The sequence below is a fragment of the Lactuca sativa genome, chromosome 9 (assembly GCF_002870075.4).
Source record: "Lactuca sativa cultivar Salinas chromosome 9, Lsat_Salinas_v11, whole genome shotgun sequence".
Lineage (NCBI taxonomy): Eukaryota > Viridiplantae > Streptophyta > Magnoliopsida > Asterales > Asteraceae > Lactuca > Lactuca sativa.
Window position 1 is genome coordinate 62,144,295 of NC_056631.2, and position 21,092 is coordinate 62,165,386.

At 37.0% G+C, this 21,092-nt stretch overlaps 2 protein-coding genes across 4 annotated transcripts; one reads left to right on the plus strand and one right to left on the minus strand.

Moving 5' to 3' along the window:
• Positions 1-14,535: 14,535 nt before the first annotated feature.
• Positions 14,536-17,374, minus strand: LOC111902994 (uncharacterized). 3 transcript variants are annotated; one of them, XM_023898787.3, is made up of 13 exons: positions 17,150-17,374; positions 16,975-17,030; positions 16,660-16,693; positions 16,434-16,532; positions 16,203-16,363; positions 16,063-16,101; positions 15,896-15,988; positions 15,698-15,796; positions 15,521-15,610; positions 15,266-15,349; positions 15,082-15,147; positions 14,723-14,836; positions 14,536-14,640 (listed from the first exon to the last, which is right to left on the minus strand). In XM_023898787.3, the coding sequence occupies exons 1-12, from the start codon at positions 17,223-17,225 to the stop codon at positions 14,753-14,755; spliced, it is 981 nt and encodes a 326-aa protein (XP_023754555.1). In that variant the 5' UTR covers positions 17,226-17,374; the 3' UTR covers positions 14,536-14,640; positions 14,723-14,752. The 3 variants fall into 3 exon arrangements, with proteins under 3 accessions (XP_023754555.1, XP_023754556.1, XP_023754554.1); XM_023898788.3 differs by having other exon boundaries at positions 14,536-14,836; positions 16,203-16,351; XM_023898786.3 differs by having other exon boundaries at positions 14,536-14,836.
• A 1,993-nt stretch (positions 17,375-19,367) lies between these two features.
• Positions 19,368-20,676, plus strand: LOC111902996 (acyl carrier protein 2, mitochondrial). The gene is made up of 2 exons (XM_023898789.2): positions 19,368-19,650; positions 20,274-20,676. Exons 1-2 carry the CDS (start codon positions 19,444-19,446, stop codon positions 20,448-20,450), a joined length of 384 nt encoding a protein of 127 aa, XP_023754557.1. The 5' UTR covers positions 19,368-19,443; the 3' UTR covers positions 20,451-20,676.
• Positions 20,677-21,092: the final 416 nt, after the last annotated feature.

The window sequence follows — 21,092 nt, forward strand, 5'->3', positions numbered from 1 at the left end:
CACATGTCATATTCTCATTCATCTTACCACATGTTATTTTGTGGTTATTTTTAATTTTTTTATCCACATGTCATTTTATGGTTTTTTTTATTTTATTAAATTTCACATAATATTTAAATATAATAATTGCAAATAAATAATACTGAATTAATATCAATTTCATTAATGAACTTACCTTCTAATTTTCTAAGTTTCTAAATTAAAGCCCCATTAATTTCATTATTTGTCTAAATTTAAAAGAGAAAAAAAAAAAAAAAAAAAAAAACACTTTAGTTCTAATAATTTAATATTTTTTTCATTTTTCTTATAAATTTAAAGTTCTTAAATATCTAGACCTTCATATTTAACTTTTTTTTTAAAATAAACTCACATAATACATGGGTCTCACAACTAGTTTTTCATTAAAAGAAAATGGGTAAGCAACCCCATATCCCATCTAATCCCATTCCAACTCCCATCCATCCATTTTATATGTGTTCTCTCACTATTTAACGACCCAAAAACAGTAAAAAAAATTTCTTTCGATCTAGGATCGTCACCGGTCTCTCCACATAATTCAGGCAGTCATCAACCTAAATATCATCCAGAGGAACAACTGCGGGCTCATCGCCACACACTTTCGAAGCTGAGATGTATTATGAATTTGGCTGATCTCATCATGCAAATCCAGCCAGTATGCAACCTTACCCACCCTAGCCAAAATCCTGAATGGTCCAATGAATCTGGGGCCAGCTTGCCCAACTTCCGAAATCGGATGACACCTTTTCAAGGTGACACCTTCAAAAGCACCAACTCTCCCACATGAAACTCAAGGTTCAAACGCCGCCGATCTACATAACTTTTCTGCCGGCTCGCGACTCGCAACCTTTCACGCACCTGCTGAATCAACTCAGTTGTCTTGAGTACAACCTTTGTACTTCCCATGACTCAATGCCCGACCTCCCCCCAGCAAATTAGGGTCCTGCACCTTCTTCCATACAACATCTCAAATGGTGGTCGGTCAATACTAGCATGATAATTGTTGTTGTAGAAGAACTCGGCCAATGGAAGGTAAATATCCCAACTCCCTCCAAAGTCCAACACACAGACCCAGAGCATATCCTCAAACGTTTAAATCATCTGCTCGTTCTGTCCATCGGTCTGAGGGTGGTATGTTGTACTAAAATGCAACTGAGGACCCAAATCTTCATGAAACTTCCTCCAAAATCTATACGTGAAACGAACATACTGTTCCAAAACCACCGAAACTGGCACCCCGTGCCGAACTACCACCTCCCTGACATAGATGTCAGCTAACTTCTCTGAAAAATATGCTATAGGCAATCGGTATGAAATGTGCACTCTTGGTTAATCTATCGACAATGACACATATAGAGTCAACACCGCATGCCGTCCTTGGCAATTTTGTGATGAAATCCATGGTAATCTCTTCCCACTTCCACATAGGAATGGGTAGGGGTTGCATCTTGTCGTGGGGTCTCAGATGCTTGGACTTGACTTTCCTACAAGTCAAGCACCGCTCCACAAACCAAGCTATATCCCTCTTCATATAGGGCCACCAATAACTCAACCTCAGATCCTTATACATCTTTGTGGCCCCTGGATGGATAGAAAACTTTAACTTATGCGCCTCTTCTAAAAACGTCTGTCTCACTCTACCTGACCCCGAAACCCAAACTCTGCCACACTGAGTCAACAGCCCCCGGCTGTCTCTGAAAAATAAGGGAACCTATCCCCTAATCAACTCAACCTTCCAATTTTCCTTTTTCAATCCCTCCATTGAGCCTTCTTAATCAAATCCATTAAAGGCGAGGTGACAATCATCCTCAAGTAGATACCCATGAGAGAAGAACCCATGGCCTTGCGGCTCAAGGCATCGACCACCATATTGGCCTTCAAAGGATGGTACAGGATCTCACAATTATAATCTTATACCATATCCAACCATCCTCTGTTGCCGCATATTCATATTCGACTGGTCCATCAAATGCCTCAAAATCTTATGGTTGGTATAGATAGTACACCAAACCCCATACAAATAGTGTCTCCAAATCTTGAAGGCAAAAACCACGACCCCCCGACTCCAAGTCATGTGTACGGTAGTTCGCCTCATGAGACTTAAGTTGCCTCGAAGTGTAAACAATCATGTGACCCCTCTGCATAAGAACCGCTCCTAGACCCAAAATAGAGGTTTCACAATAAACCACAAAATCATCCAAACCCTTAGGGAGCGCGAAAATCGGGGACTCACACAGTTTATGCCTCAGAGTCTCAAAAGCCAACTGTTGATCAGGCCCTGCCGAAAAGTCACATTCTTCTTAGTCAAATAGGTCAAAGGCACTGTAATCTTGGGGAAATCCTGTATAAATCTCCGATAATGCCCTGCAAGACTTAAGAAAATTCGAATCTTAGATAAATCTCCAATATCCTCGTCATTTGCTTTACGCGTGCCAATTGTACACAATACAAGACTCGATAGACAGTTGAATACAAGATTCTACCTCAAATCCACAATCAAACAAGAAACATGAGGAAAGGCTAAATCAAACATTCTAAGGCTAAATCATACATTCTAAGGCTATAAAATCCTAACTGTGTACAATTATGCAACATACACCATGCAAATAACAATGACATATTCAATCGTATAAGAGCAAACTCTTAAGCTAAAGGCATCACAAATCAGACAGCCCTATCACACCTTTCTTGTAAGATCCTTAGCTTATCACTAGCATGCAATTTTATCAGTTCATAAGATATCATCTCTACATTACTCATAAAATAATTTGATATATTTTGGGAACTACCGCTCAAGCTCTGGCTGATTGTACACACTGTTTCACTAGGTTTTTCTCCTGTAAAAATTTTTGTTTCTTTGAAAAGTTTTTATGAAAATCTTCAGATCCTTATTTTGAGTTTGGAATTCCCCTAGAGTTCAACCAAATCCCTCAAACCAAGGCTCTGATACCAAATTGTAACGACCACGAATTTTAAACCAAATTTTTCATGTTTAATTTACCCAAAATATTGTTCATAAACCAAACCATCATAAAATCACAAGTATCAAGTACAAATCATCACTACAAATATTAGAGTAACCCAAAATATCCAATAATAAAATCTCCAAAAGAATGTGTACAATCAAGCCTTTGCTTTCCCGCGATCCTTAGAAGTACCTGAAACACATTTAATCAACAATTGTAATCACAAAGCTTAGTGAGTTCCCCAAGATATCACATACAACACAACACATAAAGCAACTATGGGTTATCAGCAACCCTGGACACTACCTGAAGTCTCAATAGGCAAACAGCAACCCCCTGGGTTATTAGCATCCCTAGAGACTACCTGAAGTCTCAACACATATAAACAACACATACACCGTAATAACACTTAGACCCATCTGTTCACCGCATGTGTATATAAACAGTTATTCTACCATACAGGTAAGAATAAGTAGACTCATCTGGCACTAATGACTGATAAATCTCACACCCGAACTACCGAAACTAGATTCCGCCTAATAATTACAATAATTAACCATGATTAATAATTAGGGTCATCAACCCGACTCACAAGTCCAAAATCCTCAATTAAGTCCCTAAGAGGAGAAAATACTGTTTCGCCCCTCCATGGCCTAAAACTCACCAAGTTTGACCAATAGTCAAAAGTCAGCAAAAGTCAACAGGATGCGGGACGTAGCCTGGAGTACGCTCAGCGTACTCTGACTGATCCCAAAACTCACCCTCTAACGTCTTAAACGTTAAGACATGAAACCCAAACACAGATCTGACCTCCTAAGGATGTCTTAATTTGTAAAGTCATTGACTTTAAGCCTTTGCATGGCTAAATAGAGCTCAAACCTCAAAGCCCTAACTTTCACAACACTCAAAGCCACTTCACTCATGCATGGGCCAAAGAAAACGATCAAGCAAACATTTTTATGAATCTAGACACTCTAAAACATCTAAAAGGACAAACAATATGCTCTAGAGTACCCCCATACTCACAAAGGTCCAAGATATGGGACAAAAAGATCATAAATACCCATCTGAAGAGATCTAGAAAGAACATCAGCAAGGTATGAACTTTATACCTTCAAAAGATGCACAAGGTGAAGTAGAAGTTGGATCTAAAGACTAGAATGCACCACCTTCTTCTTCAGGAGCTTCCTTCTCTACCAAAAATGCTCAAGAGTCACCAACAAGCTTCAAAATCACACTCACAATGCTAGGGTTCGATATTTAGGGTTTAGAGGGAATGGTGGTTATCCAAAGGAGGTATAAGGTGTTTAAATATGGGTCACAACTCAAAATTAGGGTTTAACACATGTACGTGTAAGCTCGACATACCTACTCGTACGCTTAGCGCATGTCGCCTCCACCCTGGTCCTCACTAAGTTTATGCCCTGTGTACATGGCTAGTACGCCCTACGTAAGCCGAAAATCCTTAATACTTGAATTAATAAAATAAATAGATTGGTACCTCGGGATTTGGAATGTTACATTCTTCCTGTAACATCCATAATTTTTACACCAAATTTAAACTTTTTCGATCATAATAAAAATTAAATAGTATTGCTTACAAAGTGTTTTCAAATCACTATCCATCAGAGTGTCCCAAAATCATAACGTAAGGATGAGGAGCGATACGGTCACGCCTTCGCCTTGCCATGATCTCCTGAAGTACCTGAAACAATAAACTGAAACTGTAAGCCCGAGATCTTAGTGAGCTACCCCCAAAATACCAATACCACACTGACAAAGCCATATCAGTAACAATCTAACAATCAATCAACATGCATACTAGCCATCGGCCAGACTGGACCGCCCTACTGGGCCTACAGTCTATCTGAATCTATCCCGAGCCTTCGGCATGTGTTGGGTCAAAATATGGTTTATACTTTGTTTTTCTGGGCAATTATATTTTTCTGTAATCTTTTTGGAGTTTACGGTCATGTGTACGGTTGAGTTTACGGCCGTAAACCCATTTACGACCCATGTTCACCAAGCCCATATTTTCCAAGTATAAATATAGGTGTTAGGGTGAGGAGTAGAGATTGATGAACAGACCAGAGAAAAGTTTTGTGTGTGTGAATCTTTTGTATCTGGAACTCTAATTCTAATCAATTCATACAGAGATTCATATTATTCTTCTTCTCATTCTCTTCTATTTTATTTGACATCACCCGTTTGATTGGGATTCCGCACCATCAAACGGATCTGATTGATACACAAGCAAATTAGGGACTCACAATTGGTATCAGAGCTTGGTTGTATCAGTCAATTTTGTCAGATTTGGAGCATTATTTGATCTTATTTTCGAAATGTTCTTGCGTTTTTAGATAGATCTCTGAAAAATAAGGGGGGTTTGTTCTTCGTGTTTTTCATAAAAAAGGGTTTTTGATCGAGTTTTGGAGCAAAAAAGGGCAAAAATCACTATTTTTGGTCGTAAACTGCGAGGGGGTGGCGGCCAGCAGCTAGGGTTTCGGAGTTCACGGGCCGAAGTTCACGGTCCGAAGTTTGCGGCCTTAGAGTTTACGGCTGGTCCGAGCTTGCGGTCTTCGGTTTACGGGCTCGCACCTCGGCCTCGCAAGCAGCAGCCTCGCAAGAAGCAGTCTTCGCAGCATCTATTAACAAAAGGAAAGGGGCAGACGGATTTGGAGGAGCTGGGGTTCGAACTCGGGACCTCCGGTTCATTACCTCTGCGCCTTACCAACTCAGCTAGGCCACCACCCAAAAACTCCTTCTGATTTTAATTCAAATAGACTCCTTCTCGCTTCCAACTTTCGAATTTTGACACTTTTAACCCATAAACTCAATTTCTTTTATTTTTAAATTCCTTTTTTCATCCAAAAAAAGTATATAAATAATAATAATAATAATAATAATAATAATAAATAATAAATAAATAAATAAAATTATTAAATTAAATTAAAATTAATAAATAAAATTATATTTTAATTTTTTTACTTTTATTTTTTTAACTTTTGACCTTAAATTTTGACTTTGACTTCCAAGTTTGACCTTTGATTTTAAACTTTGACTTTTTCGTTTAACTTTTAAATTTTCAAATTTAGTTTTTCAGTTTGACTTTTAAGTTTGACTTTTGAGTTTAACTTTTTAAATTTGACTTTTAAGGTTGACTTTTGAGGTTTATAATCAAAGGGTTTTACTTTTAAGTATTATTTTGGGTTTTAGTTGTGCTTTTTAATTGATTTTAAGGTCTACGAGGGAGTTGAAAACATGAAAGAGAGTCGTCAGGATATGTTGAGACAAATTTTCAACATTTTCGAATATATCCCTGAAAAAACCCTCGAAATTCAGTTGCAGCGATTTACTACACTTACTACTGAGATGAATATAGCTGTGATCTTCTTGTCTAAGTTTGAGATAAACAAAAAGCTACTGAATTCACTTCCAAAATCGTGGGATATGAACGTGGCTATCATCAAGAAGACAAAAGATCTCAATCATCTTAGTCTTGCTGATGTAATTCAAGAACTTGATGCTTTGAAGTGTAGAGAAACAATGAGTTCTGAAAACATTCTGATCACTGAATTTACATGTACTCCAGCTTGTGAAGCTACGATTAAATTTCTTCGGGAACAATTTGATTTATTAAAAAGAGAAGTTGAGGACCTGAGATATGAAGGATATCAACTCAGGAAATGACAGAAACCCCTGAAGGCTGAATTAGAAGCAAAAACCAAGGACTTTAGGAAGCTTCAGGAAGAGTATAGCAATAAGTGTGAAAATTATGACTATATTAAGAGACAACTTGCTGCTGTAACTGAAGAACTTGACACTTTGAAAATTAAGTGTGGAAAAACATATTTTAGTTTTAAAAATTATACTGCGTCAAGTCAGCCAGTCGAGTCCTTGTTTGAAACCCAATTAAAATTCAAAGATAATCAAAACAAGGGTTTAGGGTATGATAGTGTTCCTCCACCTTTCAATCATAACTACACATCCATCCCTATAACACAGGAAGAAATTGACAGGGAGGCACATCTTAAATATGGAAAACCAGCTGGATTTGTGTCAAGAGGTATTCAGGTTGAAAATACTGATGTTTCTGTTACATGTGCAGGTAAAGTAGCAGAAGATGAGAACAAGGAGAACACTATTGAACAAACCAATGACTCCTTGAACTCAGAATCTGTTGCTTCGAATTCTGTTACTCCTAACAAACCTGTCGTTGAGAAATACAGGCCTCCAATTCCAGCGCAACAGAGTGCCTGTTGCAATTGTGCATGTGGGAAAAACAAGAGACAAGGCAAGGATACGCCACTAGGGGCAGGAAGAAACAATTTCCCAGTGAAGAAAAAGACTTGTTTTCACTGTGGAACACCTGGTCATATTACTCGAAATTGTCCAAATCACGCATATGTTCCCTACAACGCACAAGGATGGCAAAACGCGTCAAGTGGGAGATACTTCAAAAGAAACCCTTCCAGGTCATGTTCAGATAATGGTGAATGGAACACACATAAGGCCAAGAATCAAGCCCACAAGGCAAAAAATCTGAATCCCAAGGCCAAGTATCCAACTCCCAAGGTCAAGCATCCAACTCCCAAGAACAAGAAGGGAATGTTGGCCCAGAAGTCTAGCTCAAGAGATGCTCCTGTGAAGCCAAGACCTGTTAGGTCAAAGTCATCTCAGCAGCCGACTTCAAGTTCTAAAGCAAGTGACGAGGCACCCATCGGATCGAACAAGAAATGGGTTAAACCCAAATATAGATGGGTACCAAAGGTGAAAACTCCCAAATCTTCTAATAACTCTAATATTTCATCGTCTTCTGTTTGTAATAAGCAGGATATGTCATGGGAGAAAGTACCGTGCAAGGATGACAAAGGTCGACCCAGTTTCAAAATGGATTGGGTTCCAAAGACCAACTGATCCCGCCATGTGTCGGAGCAGCTATGGAGGCATATCATCAGACTTCGGTTTGTTGATGGTGGCTGTTCCTGGCATATGATTGGGGACATCTCTCAACTGTACAACATTCAGACCTTTGTTGAGAGTATGTGTCCTTTTGCGGGAAAGGAAGAAAGGAAGAGATCACAAATGGGGTTAGTGCTTAATGATATGAAGAATTTTCGGATCTGTTCTGAGATTATGCTTGTTTTTCTCAGATCTTCTGAATGCAAATTCAATCGGTGAATTACGGTTTGCGTTTTCTTCTCTATACTCCTGAGTTTTTCTTAAACCGATTTGCTTTAAAGACTAATTTTTGTTTTAGGATAGTTTAAATTTGCGCATTTATTTTCGTTTCTCTCCTATGCACAAATTTAGGGGGAGAAATAAAAACAAAACAAAAATTAGAAAATTTAAAAAAAAAAAATCCAAAAACATTACAAAATCAGAAAATCCAAAAAAATATGGTGTAAATGAAATGTGCTTGTAAGAGATGTTTTGGGAAATGAAATTAGCAAGTGATAACGGGCAATCTGAATCGGCGTAACGTACCTAAGTTGAATCGTCTATGCTCTGTGTTCGATGCACTGGTAGGCACGAAAGATTTTAAATGGACTTGATTAGGGAAAGTTGAACCTAATGTATTTAAGGACTTGACAAACTTTGACCTAGTTAGATCCGTTTAACCTGATTTCACGACGCTCGGATAGGTTGAGCAGGGAGATATACATGGGAATCTACCGGTCACATTAAATAACCCATATCTAGAACTGTGGATTCACTTTTCCTTGATGTGCGGATTCTGTCCTTAATTCCAGTTGGGTGGGGCGACTGGTAAATTCCGATAAATTAGGTCTATAGAATATCATTTTCTTTCTTTCCGTCTGTTAGTCATATGTTGTCTCCTTTGCGTGACTTCCAATCCGACCTGGTACACAACATATGCAACTTTATTTCTCTGCAGGCTATATATATGAGATTCCTCTCATCTGTTAGCCATATGTTGTCTCCTTTGCGTGACTTCTAATCCGACCTGGTACACAGCATATGCAACCTTCTACTTCTCAACTCCTCTGAAACAATAAGTAGTAGAATTCTGAATCTATCCTCTCTCTTAATGGTTGTCTGCTCACCCGGTGTAAGGAGTACTCTGGAAGTTCTTGATGGCTGGGGCATATCAGGAAGCGAGAAACACGTTCTAGTACACTATAAATTGAACACATACAGATTGTTTGTAGATCTTTCTGCTTGATTTAGGTGGATAACAATATCCCTGGTTGTAGTCAGTTAAATGGTCTTAAGAAAAATTTATTTAAGAATTAGGGTCAATCATGATGATAAAATTACAATTAGGTATATGCATATGTCATGTCATTGGTAAACTGTCCAAAACTGTCACAAATTTTTCGTGTTTAAGTGGACCACAATACTAGCGATCGTTCAGACGTATATGTGAAGATAAGGGTACCGACAAGTGGAATAAGGCTGTCAAACAACTTTGATCCCAAATCACTCTTAAAGTTAGCTATTATTTTAGTTTTTGTTAAATTTGTTCATAGTTTCTTCTAATTTAAATATTAGGGGAGAATTAAAAATTAAAAAAAAAAAAAAAACAAACAAAAATCCAAAAATAGTGTAATTTCTGTTTTATTTCTTTTTCAGAAAATATGAAAAATCCAAAAATATTGTGTGCTAAATTTTTCTTTTAGTTTTGTTTTGTCTTGAAAAGTGATTTTAGGTATAGATAAGACTCATGGAGTTTGTGTTGAAGATTTATGAGTCAAAGCCTCGTCCGTGAGCATCGAAGAATTCACATTCGAAGGAGCAAGAAATGAAGATTATTCTTTCGACATTCAATCTTTCAACCCCAGAAGCAAGGTGAAGCTGAAATTGAAGATTATGTGTCGGATTGCATTGAAGCCTCCTCAATCAGTCTGTTGCTATCTTAAACCTGCTGAAGTGATCTGGAAGATTTGTTCTCTCTGATGTTCTCTCTGAAGATTCTCAAGCTGAAAGCGCCATCTTTCAAGAATCAGTACAAGAAGCCTCCTCATCCAACGTGCGTTCAATGTCAAATTCTGAAGAAATTCCCAACTGCTCAAGATGAAGTCATTTATTGAAGATTCATCAAGTTCATCTTGAAGTCGTGAAGTCATCAAAGATTAAAGCTGAAGCCAAAGCTCCCATTGAAGATTAACAAGAAAGGCTAGCTACTTTTTAAGGGGAGCTTGTTGGATCAATTAAGAAAAGAAAGCTATAAACCAAGGGGTAGATTGTTGGGTCAAAATATGGTTTATACTTTGCTTTTGTGGGCAATTATATTTTTCTGTAATATTTTTGGAGTTTACGGTCATGTTTACGGTTGAGTTTACGACCGTAAACACCTTACGGTCGTAAACCCATTTACGGCCCATGCTCACCAAGCCCATATTCTCCAAGTATAAATACAGGTGTTAGGGTGAGGAGTAGAGATTGATGAACAGAAAAGAGTTTACGGCCAGAGAGAAGTTTTGTGTGTGTGAATTTTTGTTATCTAGAACTTTAATTATAATCAATTCATACAGAGATTCATATTATTATTCTTCTCTTTCTCTTCTATTTTATCTGACATCACCCGTTTGATTGGGATTCTGCACCATCAAACGGATCTGATTGATACACAGGCAAATTAGGGACTCACAACATGACTGGTCCGCCTCGTGGGCCTGCAGTCTCCCCGGACCGCTCATAGGGTATGTTGGCCTTCAGCACAAAGCAGGACCGCCTCAACCCAACCAACAAGCAAATAACCATGTGCGCATAACTATTATATACTGGCATATACAAACATCAAACATATCTATCACACTGATCAACAATCATATAATTCTCTCGTAACTAGAGTGCCGACCTAGCAGGTCACTAACATACTAATCCTTGCGGATCATAGAGCACAACATACTGTCTACCCTAATTCCGATCTAACAGATCATAACCACATGTAGCATATCATAAAATCAACAACTAAAGGGCCAACCTTGGTTTCGTAGACCCTATCGATATAGTGAGGATAACTCACCTTGCAAATGTCGACTCGGAAGATACACTCCAACGCTCGGATCACCCTACACAGGCTCCACCACCTATGATCATAGTACAATATACTCATAAGTCCTTAGCCTTATAAGGTACTCCATAACCCACCAGTCAACCCCTGGTCAAAGTCAAAATCCTCAATCAAGATCAACAGTCCATGTTGACCCCTACTCACCGAGTACCCTTCGCTACTCGTCGAGTTCCTTGAAGCACAATCCAACTCGCCGAGTCATCAGGGTGACTCGTCAAGTTCCTTCGATTCTCATTCAAACTTTAAGGCCACCCGTCGAGTTCCTTCCTTGCAACTCGACGGATACACACGCATACATATTCTAGAGAAAACTCATCCGACTCGCCGAGTTGTTCTTCAACTCGTCGAGTCTTATGGTAATCTTCATCGGACTCGCCGAGTTGTTCATCCAACTCGTTGAGTTCACAGCCATCTTCATGTGACTCGCTGAGTCAACCTTGTGACTCGCTGAGTCCATTCAGTCATCTTTCCATACAGACTTGTTTTGAGCCATGCAGCGGCTCCAAATCACAGATCCAAGCTTCTAGGGCATGCTTATCACGTAAAGTTGCAAACTTTATGAGCATGCATGGCTTTAAAGGCTCTAAATGCCAAATCTAAGCTCTTAATGGGGCTTCATGCCCAAGAGGGACCTCAATCACGAGCAAAACTGTAACTTTATGCTTCTAGAATCCAAGGAGGGTCCAGATCTGAAGTTACAACTTCAGATCTAGCCCATAGCTCATCATACCAACTTGAAAATCCATAAAAACCCTAGAAACTCAATCAAAAGGGAAAAAGGGAAGTAAGGATGGCAATTTAATACCTCCAAAGGATGCTAGCTAAGGTAAATCCTGCTTCCCATGCCTTCCTTGCTTCAATTCCTTTGCACTCCTAGCTTTCTTCCTCCAAGATTCTCTTTCTAAGCTTCAAAACACCACACAAAGGCACTCACACACGTATATGGACTCTCAGGACTCTCTATATCTGTAAAGAGACCCAAGGGAGGCTGAGGTCCCTTTAAATAGGGGTGCAAACCCCGGGATTTAGGGTTTCCTATGCCAGCTCCTACTCGCCGAGTCCCAATATGGACTCGTCGAGTAGGTCACTCAACATGCGATCCCATCCCGCTGGTACTCGACGAGTAGGTTAACCAACTCGTCGAGTAGAGCTTAACCCAATAAATCTTATTTAAGCAATACCTGAGAATCGGGGCGTTACACTACCACTTCAAAAACCACATATTTCCTCCATTCCATTCTCATTTTCTCCAATTCTAATCCATTTTCATTTTAAAATGGATTCTACTCCTAGCCAATACTGAAATGCAAACAATGGTATTAACATGAAGCAGTGGTGTTGGCAAAAGCTTACATTGACACTTTGGAATATAATAACCAGGGAAATCAACAAAGATTGTCTGCTTTTTAGGAAGATTTATTGATCGTTTTAAACAACTAAACTATACAGATCGTCGTCAACACATCAAATTAGCTACAAATGGAAGGATATGCTGATGAAAGTTATTGAGTTCAATTAGATTTTCACCTAAAAGATAAATACGTTTATTTCCGGAATTTCTGGTGTTGATGTTTTAAATGCAACAAAAGTTGAGTATCCCGAACGTCATAACATGAAAGATTTTTGACACGAGGCGATATGGGATATTTTAAATAACCAGTCTAATTTTTTAAGAATTTGTATGTTGTTTTGTCCTTTTATTTAACGTTTGTAGTATTTCAATGTTTTATTTAATGAACTGTTATTTTATTTTTAAATTCTATTTTTTTAATTTCAAATCGTTAAATGTTTAATTTAGAAAATAAAATAAAATAAATAAATCAATTGGGTTGAGAAAGATAAGACAAATAGATTTTCAGAATGAGACAAAATTGCAAAAATGGTCCTTGTGGTATGCATTTTCTGGGGGTTTTAGTTCAAACCACGACTTTTTTGGCTTCGTGGTCCTTTTGGACTAGTTTGTATGTGAAAATGGCCCCTCCGAAAATTGAAATGACTAAACTGCCCTCTTAATATATTTTTTATATTTTTTGTCTATTTAATTAATGTATTATTGATAATAAAATAGGGCTCACACCCCTTTTCTCTCTCTCTCTCTCTCTCTCTCTCTCTCTCTCTCTCACACACACACACACACACACACATAATTATATTTCTTATTCTTGAAAATACACAAGTTCTTCAACACATACATACATAAAATTTGGAAAATGATGCACATAGGTTCATATTTTGGGTAGGATCTATTTTTTGTTTTTGGAAATCAATTCACAGGTTTTCACTTTTCACTTTAACACATACTGACACATACACGAACAATCAATAGGGGTGTATCTTCATCTGATAGGGGAAGAGGAAACGAATCAGCAACAATGATGGTATCAGAGTGGTTGATGAAATCATGAGGAGGGGCGAACGTCGATCTCCGGCAACGATTCGTGAAGAAAAAGAGGCGGAGGCGGCGTCAATTGTCTGTTGTGGTGGTGAGGGAGGCTGCTCCGGCGACTTCCCTTGGCTGTTTTTCTAATTCGGCGAAAATCACGAACGGAAATGGCAAAAGGAGCGGCGATTCTCAGGTGGTGCTTGGGTTGTTCCGATCGACAAGAAGGAGGAGGAGTCGAGTCCTCGTTGCCGGCAACATATAGGGGGGGGGGGGGGAAGGGTTGTAATGACAGACGATTCCAGTGAGGTGTCGAAGGTGCTTGCTCGATGAAAGGAAGAGACGGGGTAGGGGTGGCAGTTGGCGTCTCCGACGAGCCCTTCGTGGCTTGTTCTTCGTCTTTGGCAGCTTTCGGAGCTAAGGAGAAAGTATCTGTGTTGAAGAGGGTGTTGGGGTTATCACTTGACAAGAGAAAGAGGTGGAGGAGGGTTGTGGAGGGCTGTTGCACTTTTCCAGCAACCGATTTCCACCTCCGGTGGTGGTTCAACAAGAGAGAGAGAGACCTCTCTTTATTTATTAATTATCAAAATAGATAAATATATATATTAAATTAAAAAATGAATGAAAAATCAAAAATAAATACATGAGGGGCATTAAAGTCATTTCATTTTACCGAATGACCAAATCCGCAACAAAACTAGCTTAAAATAACCACTAATCCAAAAAATCGGGGTTTGGACTAAAACCCAAAAAAAATGCATACCATAGGGACCAATTTTGCAATTTTGTGGTGGAATGAAAAAGTTTAAAGTAAGAAAAAGAAAAAACAAGTGACGTGGCAAGTGGGTTTAGAGGAATGGACTCCTTCCACCCAAAAGAATACAATATATCAAAAATAAAGTTAATTGAAAGGAATTAGAATCCAAAAAAAAAATGTAACCAGTTGAACTCAAATACATTACTTTGCTATGATAAATGATGGAAGGAAGAATGTGTTTGTGTTTTAATGGGTTTCTAAGTACAATATGGTTTTTAAATGATAAATGGATTTAATTTTTACCATCCACATGATAATATCACTCATACATGAATTTTCCAACTCAATTCATTTGATCGGGCAACAAAACACATCACAAAAAAAGAAAATTGAGATTCCAATTTTTCGATAAACGGGACTCTAAACAACTAGAGGATTCGGTTTGTCTTTTTTTGTATTAAGGCTTTATTCATCTTGCCTGTTTAAAAAAAATAATCAGAACACATTTCATTTATAACAAAGCCTCAAAAGATTTTATTTAAATGAAAATATACAAATACCATAGGCCCAAACTACTAATCCAATATCAGTTATTCCTTCTTTCGACCAAAGAGTAGGTTCATTGAGTATGTATTGCCCTTTTTTGCAGCTGTTTCCACCCGTTTTGCCCCAATCTGAAGTCATTTCACATCAATGAAGATTCCGTTAGGGGTTAACAGGGTATTTGAGTAATTTCAACGAGGAAGTGCTGGGAATTGAATTCCATGAGTTTTAATGATGGAATGTTGAAATTCATCCGTCAAAAGATTTTGTTCACAATATGGAATTCAATTCCGCACTAACCATAGGATCGGAATGGAATTGAATTCCATTCCAGCCAAATCCCACGGAATCAACCAAAAATAATATGAAAAAGTACCTTATCCATTAGCCAAAATCCAACAGACGGCATGTACTGCACTAGGTACATAACAGCAAGCACAGGCTGCAAAAGCAAAAGTAAACCAAAAATCATAAATAATCATTCAATAAAAAAATAACTGAAATCATGCATTTTTACCTAATAAACAAATAAACAAAAACTAAAAATAATACCGATATACCTGATATGAAATCCAAGCTTCTTTCAAACCATGGCTTGTAGCAACTAATACAAGCTCTGCACACCTCTCTGATGATACTCGTTTCTGTTAACAAACACACACTAAACATTAAACAATGTTTTTCATTTCTTTAGCAATATACTTTAATTTTTACCTATAAAGTACATTGCCTATATTGGTCTAAAGAGTAAAGTATGTTGCTATTTCCTGCAATTATATCTAAATTTGGATACTATTACAAGATATGAAACTAACCTCCTTGGATGATGTGCTTGTAGCAGGTGCATTTGATGTCTCTATTGGGCCAGGGCAAACAACTGTTACCATGATTCCCTTTTGGTAAAACTGAAATAACAAGAAAAGTGTGATTATCATAATTATAAACTTTTTGATTTTTTATTTAAAAAAAAAGTTAATATAAAGTTGGTGTACCTCAGATCGCAAGGAATGAAAGTAGCCATTTAAAGCAAATTTTGAAGCAGAATATACTGCTTGACCTGGTGCAGGAGCCTTACCTGCAGCACTACTCATCTACATAAAAATATAATGGAATTGTAAATTATATAAAGTGGAAAAAAGAAAATGTAAGATGAATTACAAGAAATATATAAATAATTTTTCTCAACATACCACAACAAAGTGTCCTTTTCCTTTCTTCAGCATGTGAGGGAGTAGTAATCGTGTAAGAGAAATCGGCCCCACAACATTTACATCAAGTGTAGCCTACAAAATAAAATATAAAGATATTAAATTAATAAATTCAAATGAATTTACTTCAAAAGAATAATATGTTATACCTTCAGACTTGCTTCTGGTACATCAAGTGCTGTTGATTTCTGCAACAAAGAGCCAAAAGTCAGTAATTCGGTTAAAAGGGTATGATATTATGCTTCATTTTAGCATTTTAATCTCATAAACAGAGATAATGCTAACTTACAGGTCGTTCAAAAGCTGCATTATGGATAACATAATCTACACCTGCTCCACCAAATAAAGATATGGCTTTTTCAACAACCTCTCTGATTGCATCTTCACCAGAACTCAAATCTAGAGGTAGTATCTCCACCCCTTCAGGTCCATGTTTTCCTAAATTCAAAGCTGAAAATATCTTAAAACCATGAAAACAAGGACACCAGAAATTTTATACATAGAATGTGATATAATGTACCAGAGATTTGGTTTTTAACTCTCTCCAATTCTGGCTCATTTCTTGCAGAAATAATTAACTTAGCTCCTAAAGTTGCAAGTTGCTTAGCAAGAACCTCACCTTCATGCAAAAAGAGCAAGATAATCAATACAACTTCTACTTCGTAGAGTTTGCAACACATGTGTATATGAACCCTAATTGAGGAATAACAGTAAGAAGAAGAATGAAAAGCTATGATTTTACATACCAATTCCCCGACTTGCTCCAGTAATCCAGACAACCTGTTATTCATTCTAAGTAGTATGAGATATAGAAAGGTGGAAAATGTTGCAGTCTAGTTTCAGACGAGGCAAAAGAGGATAAACTCATAACCCTTACGATTTCATGTTAATTCAGCTAAATTTCAACTTTTAAACTGCCAATCAGTTCTAATACTTTACTTCAACATTAACAATTTGTAACAAATTTGGTGATGTTAAATTCATAATGCAATTCAAATCATTTCGCATTCAAATCCTCAGATCAGCTCATAAAGACAATTTCGAAGTAAAGATTCGAATACCTTATCTTGAAAACTTTCGCGCTTTACTTTTCCTTTTGACAGCAATGTGAAATCACCTAGCGAAACAGCCACAAACTAAGGAATTCGTAATCGTGAATTTAAGTATTTAACAACAAAACGAAAGCTGAAATTGTTGGTGAATAAGTGGGGAGGGGGAGCAGGAGAGTGAAAATACCATCGCCTGTGAGAAATTTGTGGGAAAAAGTAAGAAGCAGAGCAAGAATCACGGAAGAGAAGACGATCGACAACATTTTTTTAGGTTCAGTCGGAGTGCAGGGATTCTGCCAGTGCCACCTTCGTCTAGAATGAATCGGTGTCTCCAAAGAGTACCGAATGGAAGGTCGTTTTGACCGCCGTTGCCCGGCTCGATGGTTTGGACTTTTTACCACCACAAAAGATGCTAACAAAAATAATGGAACACAAATACACAATAATCGAGTGGATTTTTTAAATTGTTATGTATAAATTGAAAGTATTGTATTTTATATTGATTATAACTAATTAGTTTGAATTTTTTTTTTTTATTAGCCTGATAATAAGAGGGCTTATGTGTGTGGAATTGAATCACCATAATCAAATAATTAGTTATAGTCAATATAACACATGAGATGATGTCTTGATCCAATATGTCATATGAAATGTTAAACCAAAATTTAGAATAATTTGAGGGGGTGTTTGGCTTAGCTTTTAAAAGCCAAAAGATCTTTTAGAAAAAGATAGAAGCCAAAAGATGTTTGACAAAACAATTTTAAAATCTACTTTTGGATTTTTGATAGAAGGAAAATCAACTTTTTGGTAAAGTTAGAAAAACCTGATTTTTTGCAACTTTTCCAAAAAAGACTTTTGGCTCTTAAAAAGCTAAGTCAAACACCCCATGAGTTGAGCATTGGTGTTATGGAGATGAGTTCATGAACTTCAATGAACATGGCAAATAAAGTTGTAGGTAAATAGTGATTTAGTGAAATTAATTCTTAATCCGATGAATTTATAAGAGACTTTGGTGTTGCTTATAAAAAATGAACTTGAAAACCACTCAAGCTGTATCATGCGGGTACATTTTATAAAAAAAAAAACTCAACCTAACTAAAAAAATGATGTGTCAATTGAGTGACAAGTGAAAATGGTATGTATTTGGAAAGGACCACATTGTCTTCAAAAGTAAGTTTGTCCATCCCCATAGCTAGTTTGGTTTTGGTAAGTTTGTGACATCTACTATTTCGAGATTATAACTCGTTAGAGACCACCTTGTATTATGATCTCAGTTTCAATGTACAAACAACTCTAACGTAAATACTTTTAGATATTACCTCGTATTATTTACGTTTGACATTTCCTCAAAGGTGGTCTCTGCAGAAATGGTGCGGGTCCCTGCAGATCTGTTCTTGATATAGGAAGCCTCTACAGATTTGTTCTTCACAAAGACAAAATTTCCAGCGACTTTGTTAACTTTTTCATTGTTAATTTAACGGGGTTTAACCTATTTGACACACACACCATTCATTGAATATACAAATTATAACTACAAATCTATGTTTCTACGATTTAACTAAAAAATCTAGGGTTTCAAAGAGGGGAAAAAGATGGTGAACTTATCTGAGTCCCATCGCCGTCTCCTCCACAGAGCACAATGTAGAATCCACAAATTTGCTCCCTTTTTTGTTTTTTTTTTTCATGTAATTTTACAATTATACCCCTAAAACATCATTCCTCAAAAAAATTGTCCTTGTGCATGAGACTAAACTGACTTTGGTAGAGAAGGTCTCTACAAAAATCTTGATCAATTTAATGAAACTAAATTTTTCTTGGTATTTTTTTTTTTTGTACACACCTAATTTTTTGGTCATGTGATAACTTTCCCTTATTTGGTCGCATTATCACATAGGAGGTATACTAAAATAGATTTAATATTAGGGGTGTCAATTTATGACACGACACGAAAAAAATACACGAAATGAAACAAAATCGGGACAAAATCAAAATTCGAATTCGTGTTCGTGTCAAGATTAAAAAACACGATGTCGTGTCGTGTCGTGTTTGTGTTTATAAGTCGACACGAAATTGACACGATTAAGCATGTGGTTGTTGTGTTTTTCGTGTTATATATCTTTAAGTATGAACGAAATACACTAATTATTATGAAATATTATCTTTGTCGTGTCGTGTTTTAATTAGTTTGTTTTCGTGTTAATGTAAAAAAAACACGACATCATGTCGTGTTCTTGTTATACAAAATTTTGTCGTGTCGTGTCGTGTCAGACAAAAACACAACACGATTGTCCGATTTGACAGCCCTAGTTAATATAAGAGTATAGGGGTCGATAGTGACCATAAATAAAATCCAAGGGGATGTTCAAGAACTTCACATCCAGCTATAAGCGTAAACCCCTAAACAGCCAGACCGAGCAAGAAGGTGCTACACACACTCGCACACATTTTCTCTCTCTCTGATCGCTGAGCTAGGTTTTATCCATGGCGGCGAGAAATGCACTCCTCAAGTACCTGCGTGTGAATGTGACACCCGTTGTTCAAAACCCTAGAGTAATTGGAGGAGGAGTAATTCAGCTGTTCAGGCGCCATTTCTCCGAGGAAGTCAGAGGATCTTTCCTCGACAAATCTGAGGTCACTGATCGAGTGGTTACTTGCGTTAAAAATTTCCAGAAAGTCGATCCTTCCAAGGTAAATAAATGACTTGTATGGGTGCTTGTATATCCGAGAAACAGTATTTTTTAGATTAGGGTTTCTATTGATATCATGATTAAGATTGCGAGACTTTGTCAGGACCCATATACCAATCTCTATATGCTTGGATTTACCCATTCCAAATGAAATTTGCAAGATTTGCTATCCTTACCGGGTTGTTTTATATTAAATTGAAAAAAAAAAATATGTAGAAATGAAAAATTCTTGATAGGTGTATAGATCAACCAGCAATGTAATCCTTATCCTAAGATAAAAAAAGTGCGAGTTTGTTATCTCAATGTATTAATCCAATCAATTCCTAACTTACAGTTAAGTAGCTCATTCCTTACAAACATTCGCAGAAAGAATTATAAAGGGGTTCTAATAACTAGACCTGATATATAGCCATATAGATTCGAGTTTAACTGATCTATTGCCAGATATGTGTACTTGTTAAGACCAATTGTTGATATGTGATTGACGGGTTGTTAAGCTTTAAGAAAAGTAAAAGCATGAGTGGTCAAAGTATATGAACTTTAATCCATGGCTTTAAATTGATGAGTTTTAGAGCCATTCTACTACTTTAGCTTGTTAAGACCAATAATGTTTTTTGTTTGCAGGTTACACCAACTGCCCATTTCCAAAATGATCTTGGGTTAGACAGTTTAGATACAGTTGAAATTGTAATGGCACTTGAAGAAGAGTTTGGATTTGAGATTCCTGACAGTGATGCAGACAAAATTAGCACCATTACTCATGCTGTTGAACTCATTTCATCTCATCCTCAGGCTAAATAAGGAGAGTAAGAGTATGTGATGTCATCAACAACTATTTTGTTTGTTTTTTTTTGAATTCTCATGCAAAATCTCTAGTTCAGATATCAGATCATCTGCTGGATTTGTTACACCATTTTGCATAATTCCAATTAATCGGAAATTACTTTAGTATAACTTGAATGATTAATTTGTGTCAGATATATGTTTGTGTATCTCTGTTGCTTAAATAAGTGCTTTTGTGGCTGCATATCATATTATCATTCATTATCATTACACTGCTGCTATGGATAATGAATTGATTATATTATCATTGAGTTGATTTTTTTCTCTCTATAGTTATCTCACTAAACATGTTAGTCTTGGTTGAAAATGATGTTTTTGAACAATGGTTTTTGTATCATATGCAAAATCAAAGGATCTGTTGTGTTTTTTGTTCTAATATGCATGTGTACTATGTGAGCAGTTGTGGCGCCATGTTGAAAGTCATTGTAGAAAATTTACTATACTAAGTTATTCTTTATGGTGCGCCTAAATTCGATTTTCTTGGGGTTCAAGTGGAAAGGCTTTGATCAAATGAGTTCTTAAAAATTCGTGGAAGTTTATTTAATCCAAAGTTTTTCTAATATCTTGTAGATCATTAGTGTTAACCATGAGTTTTTCAAT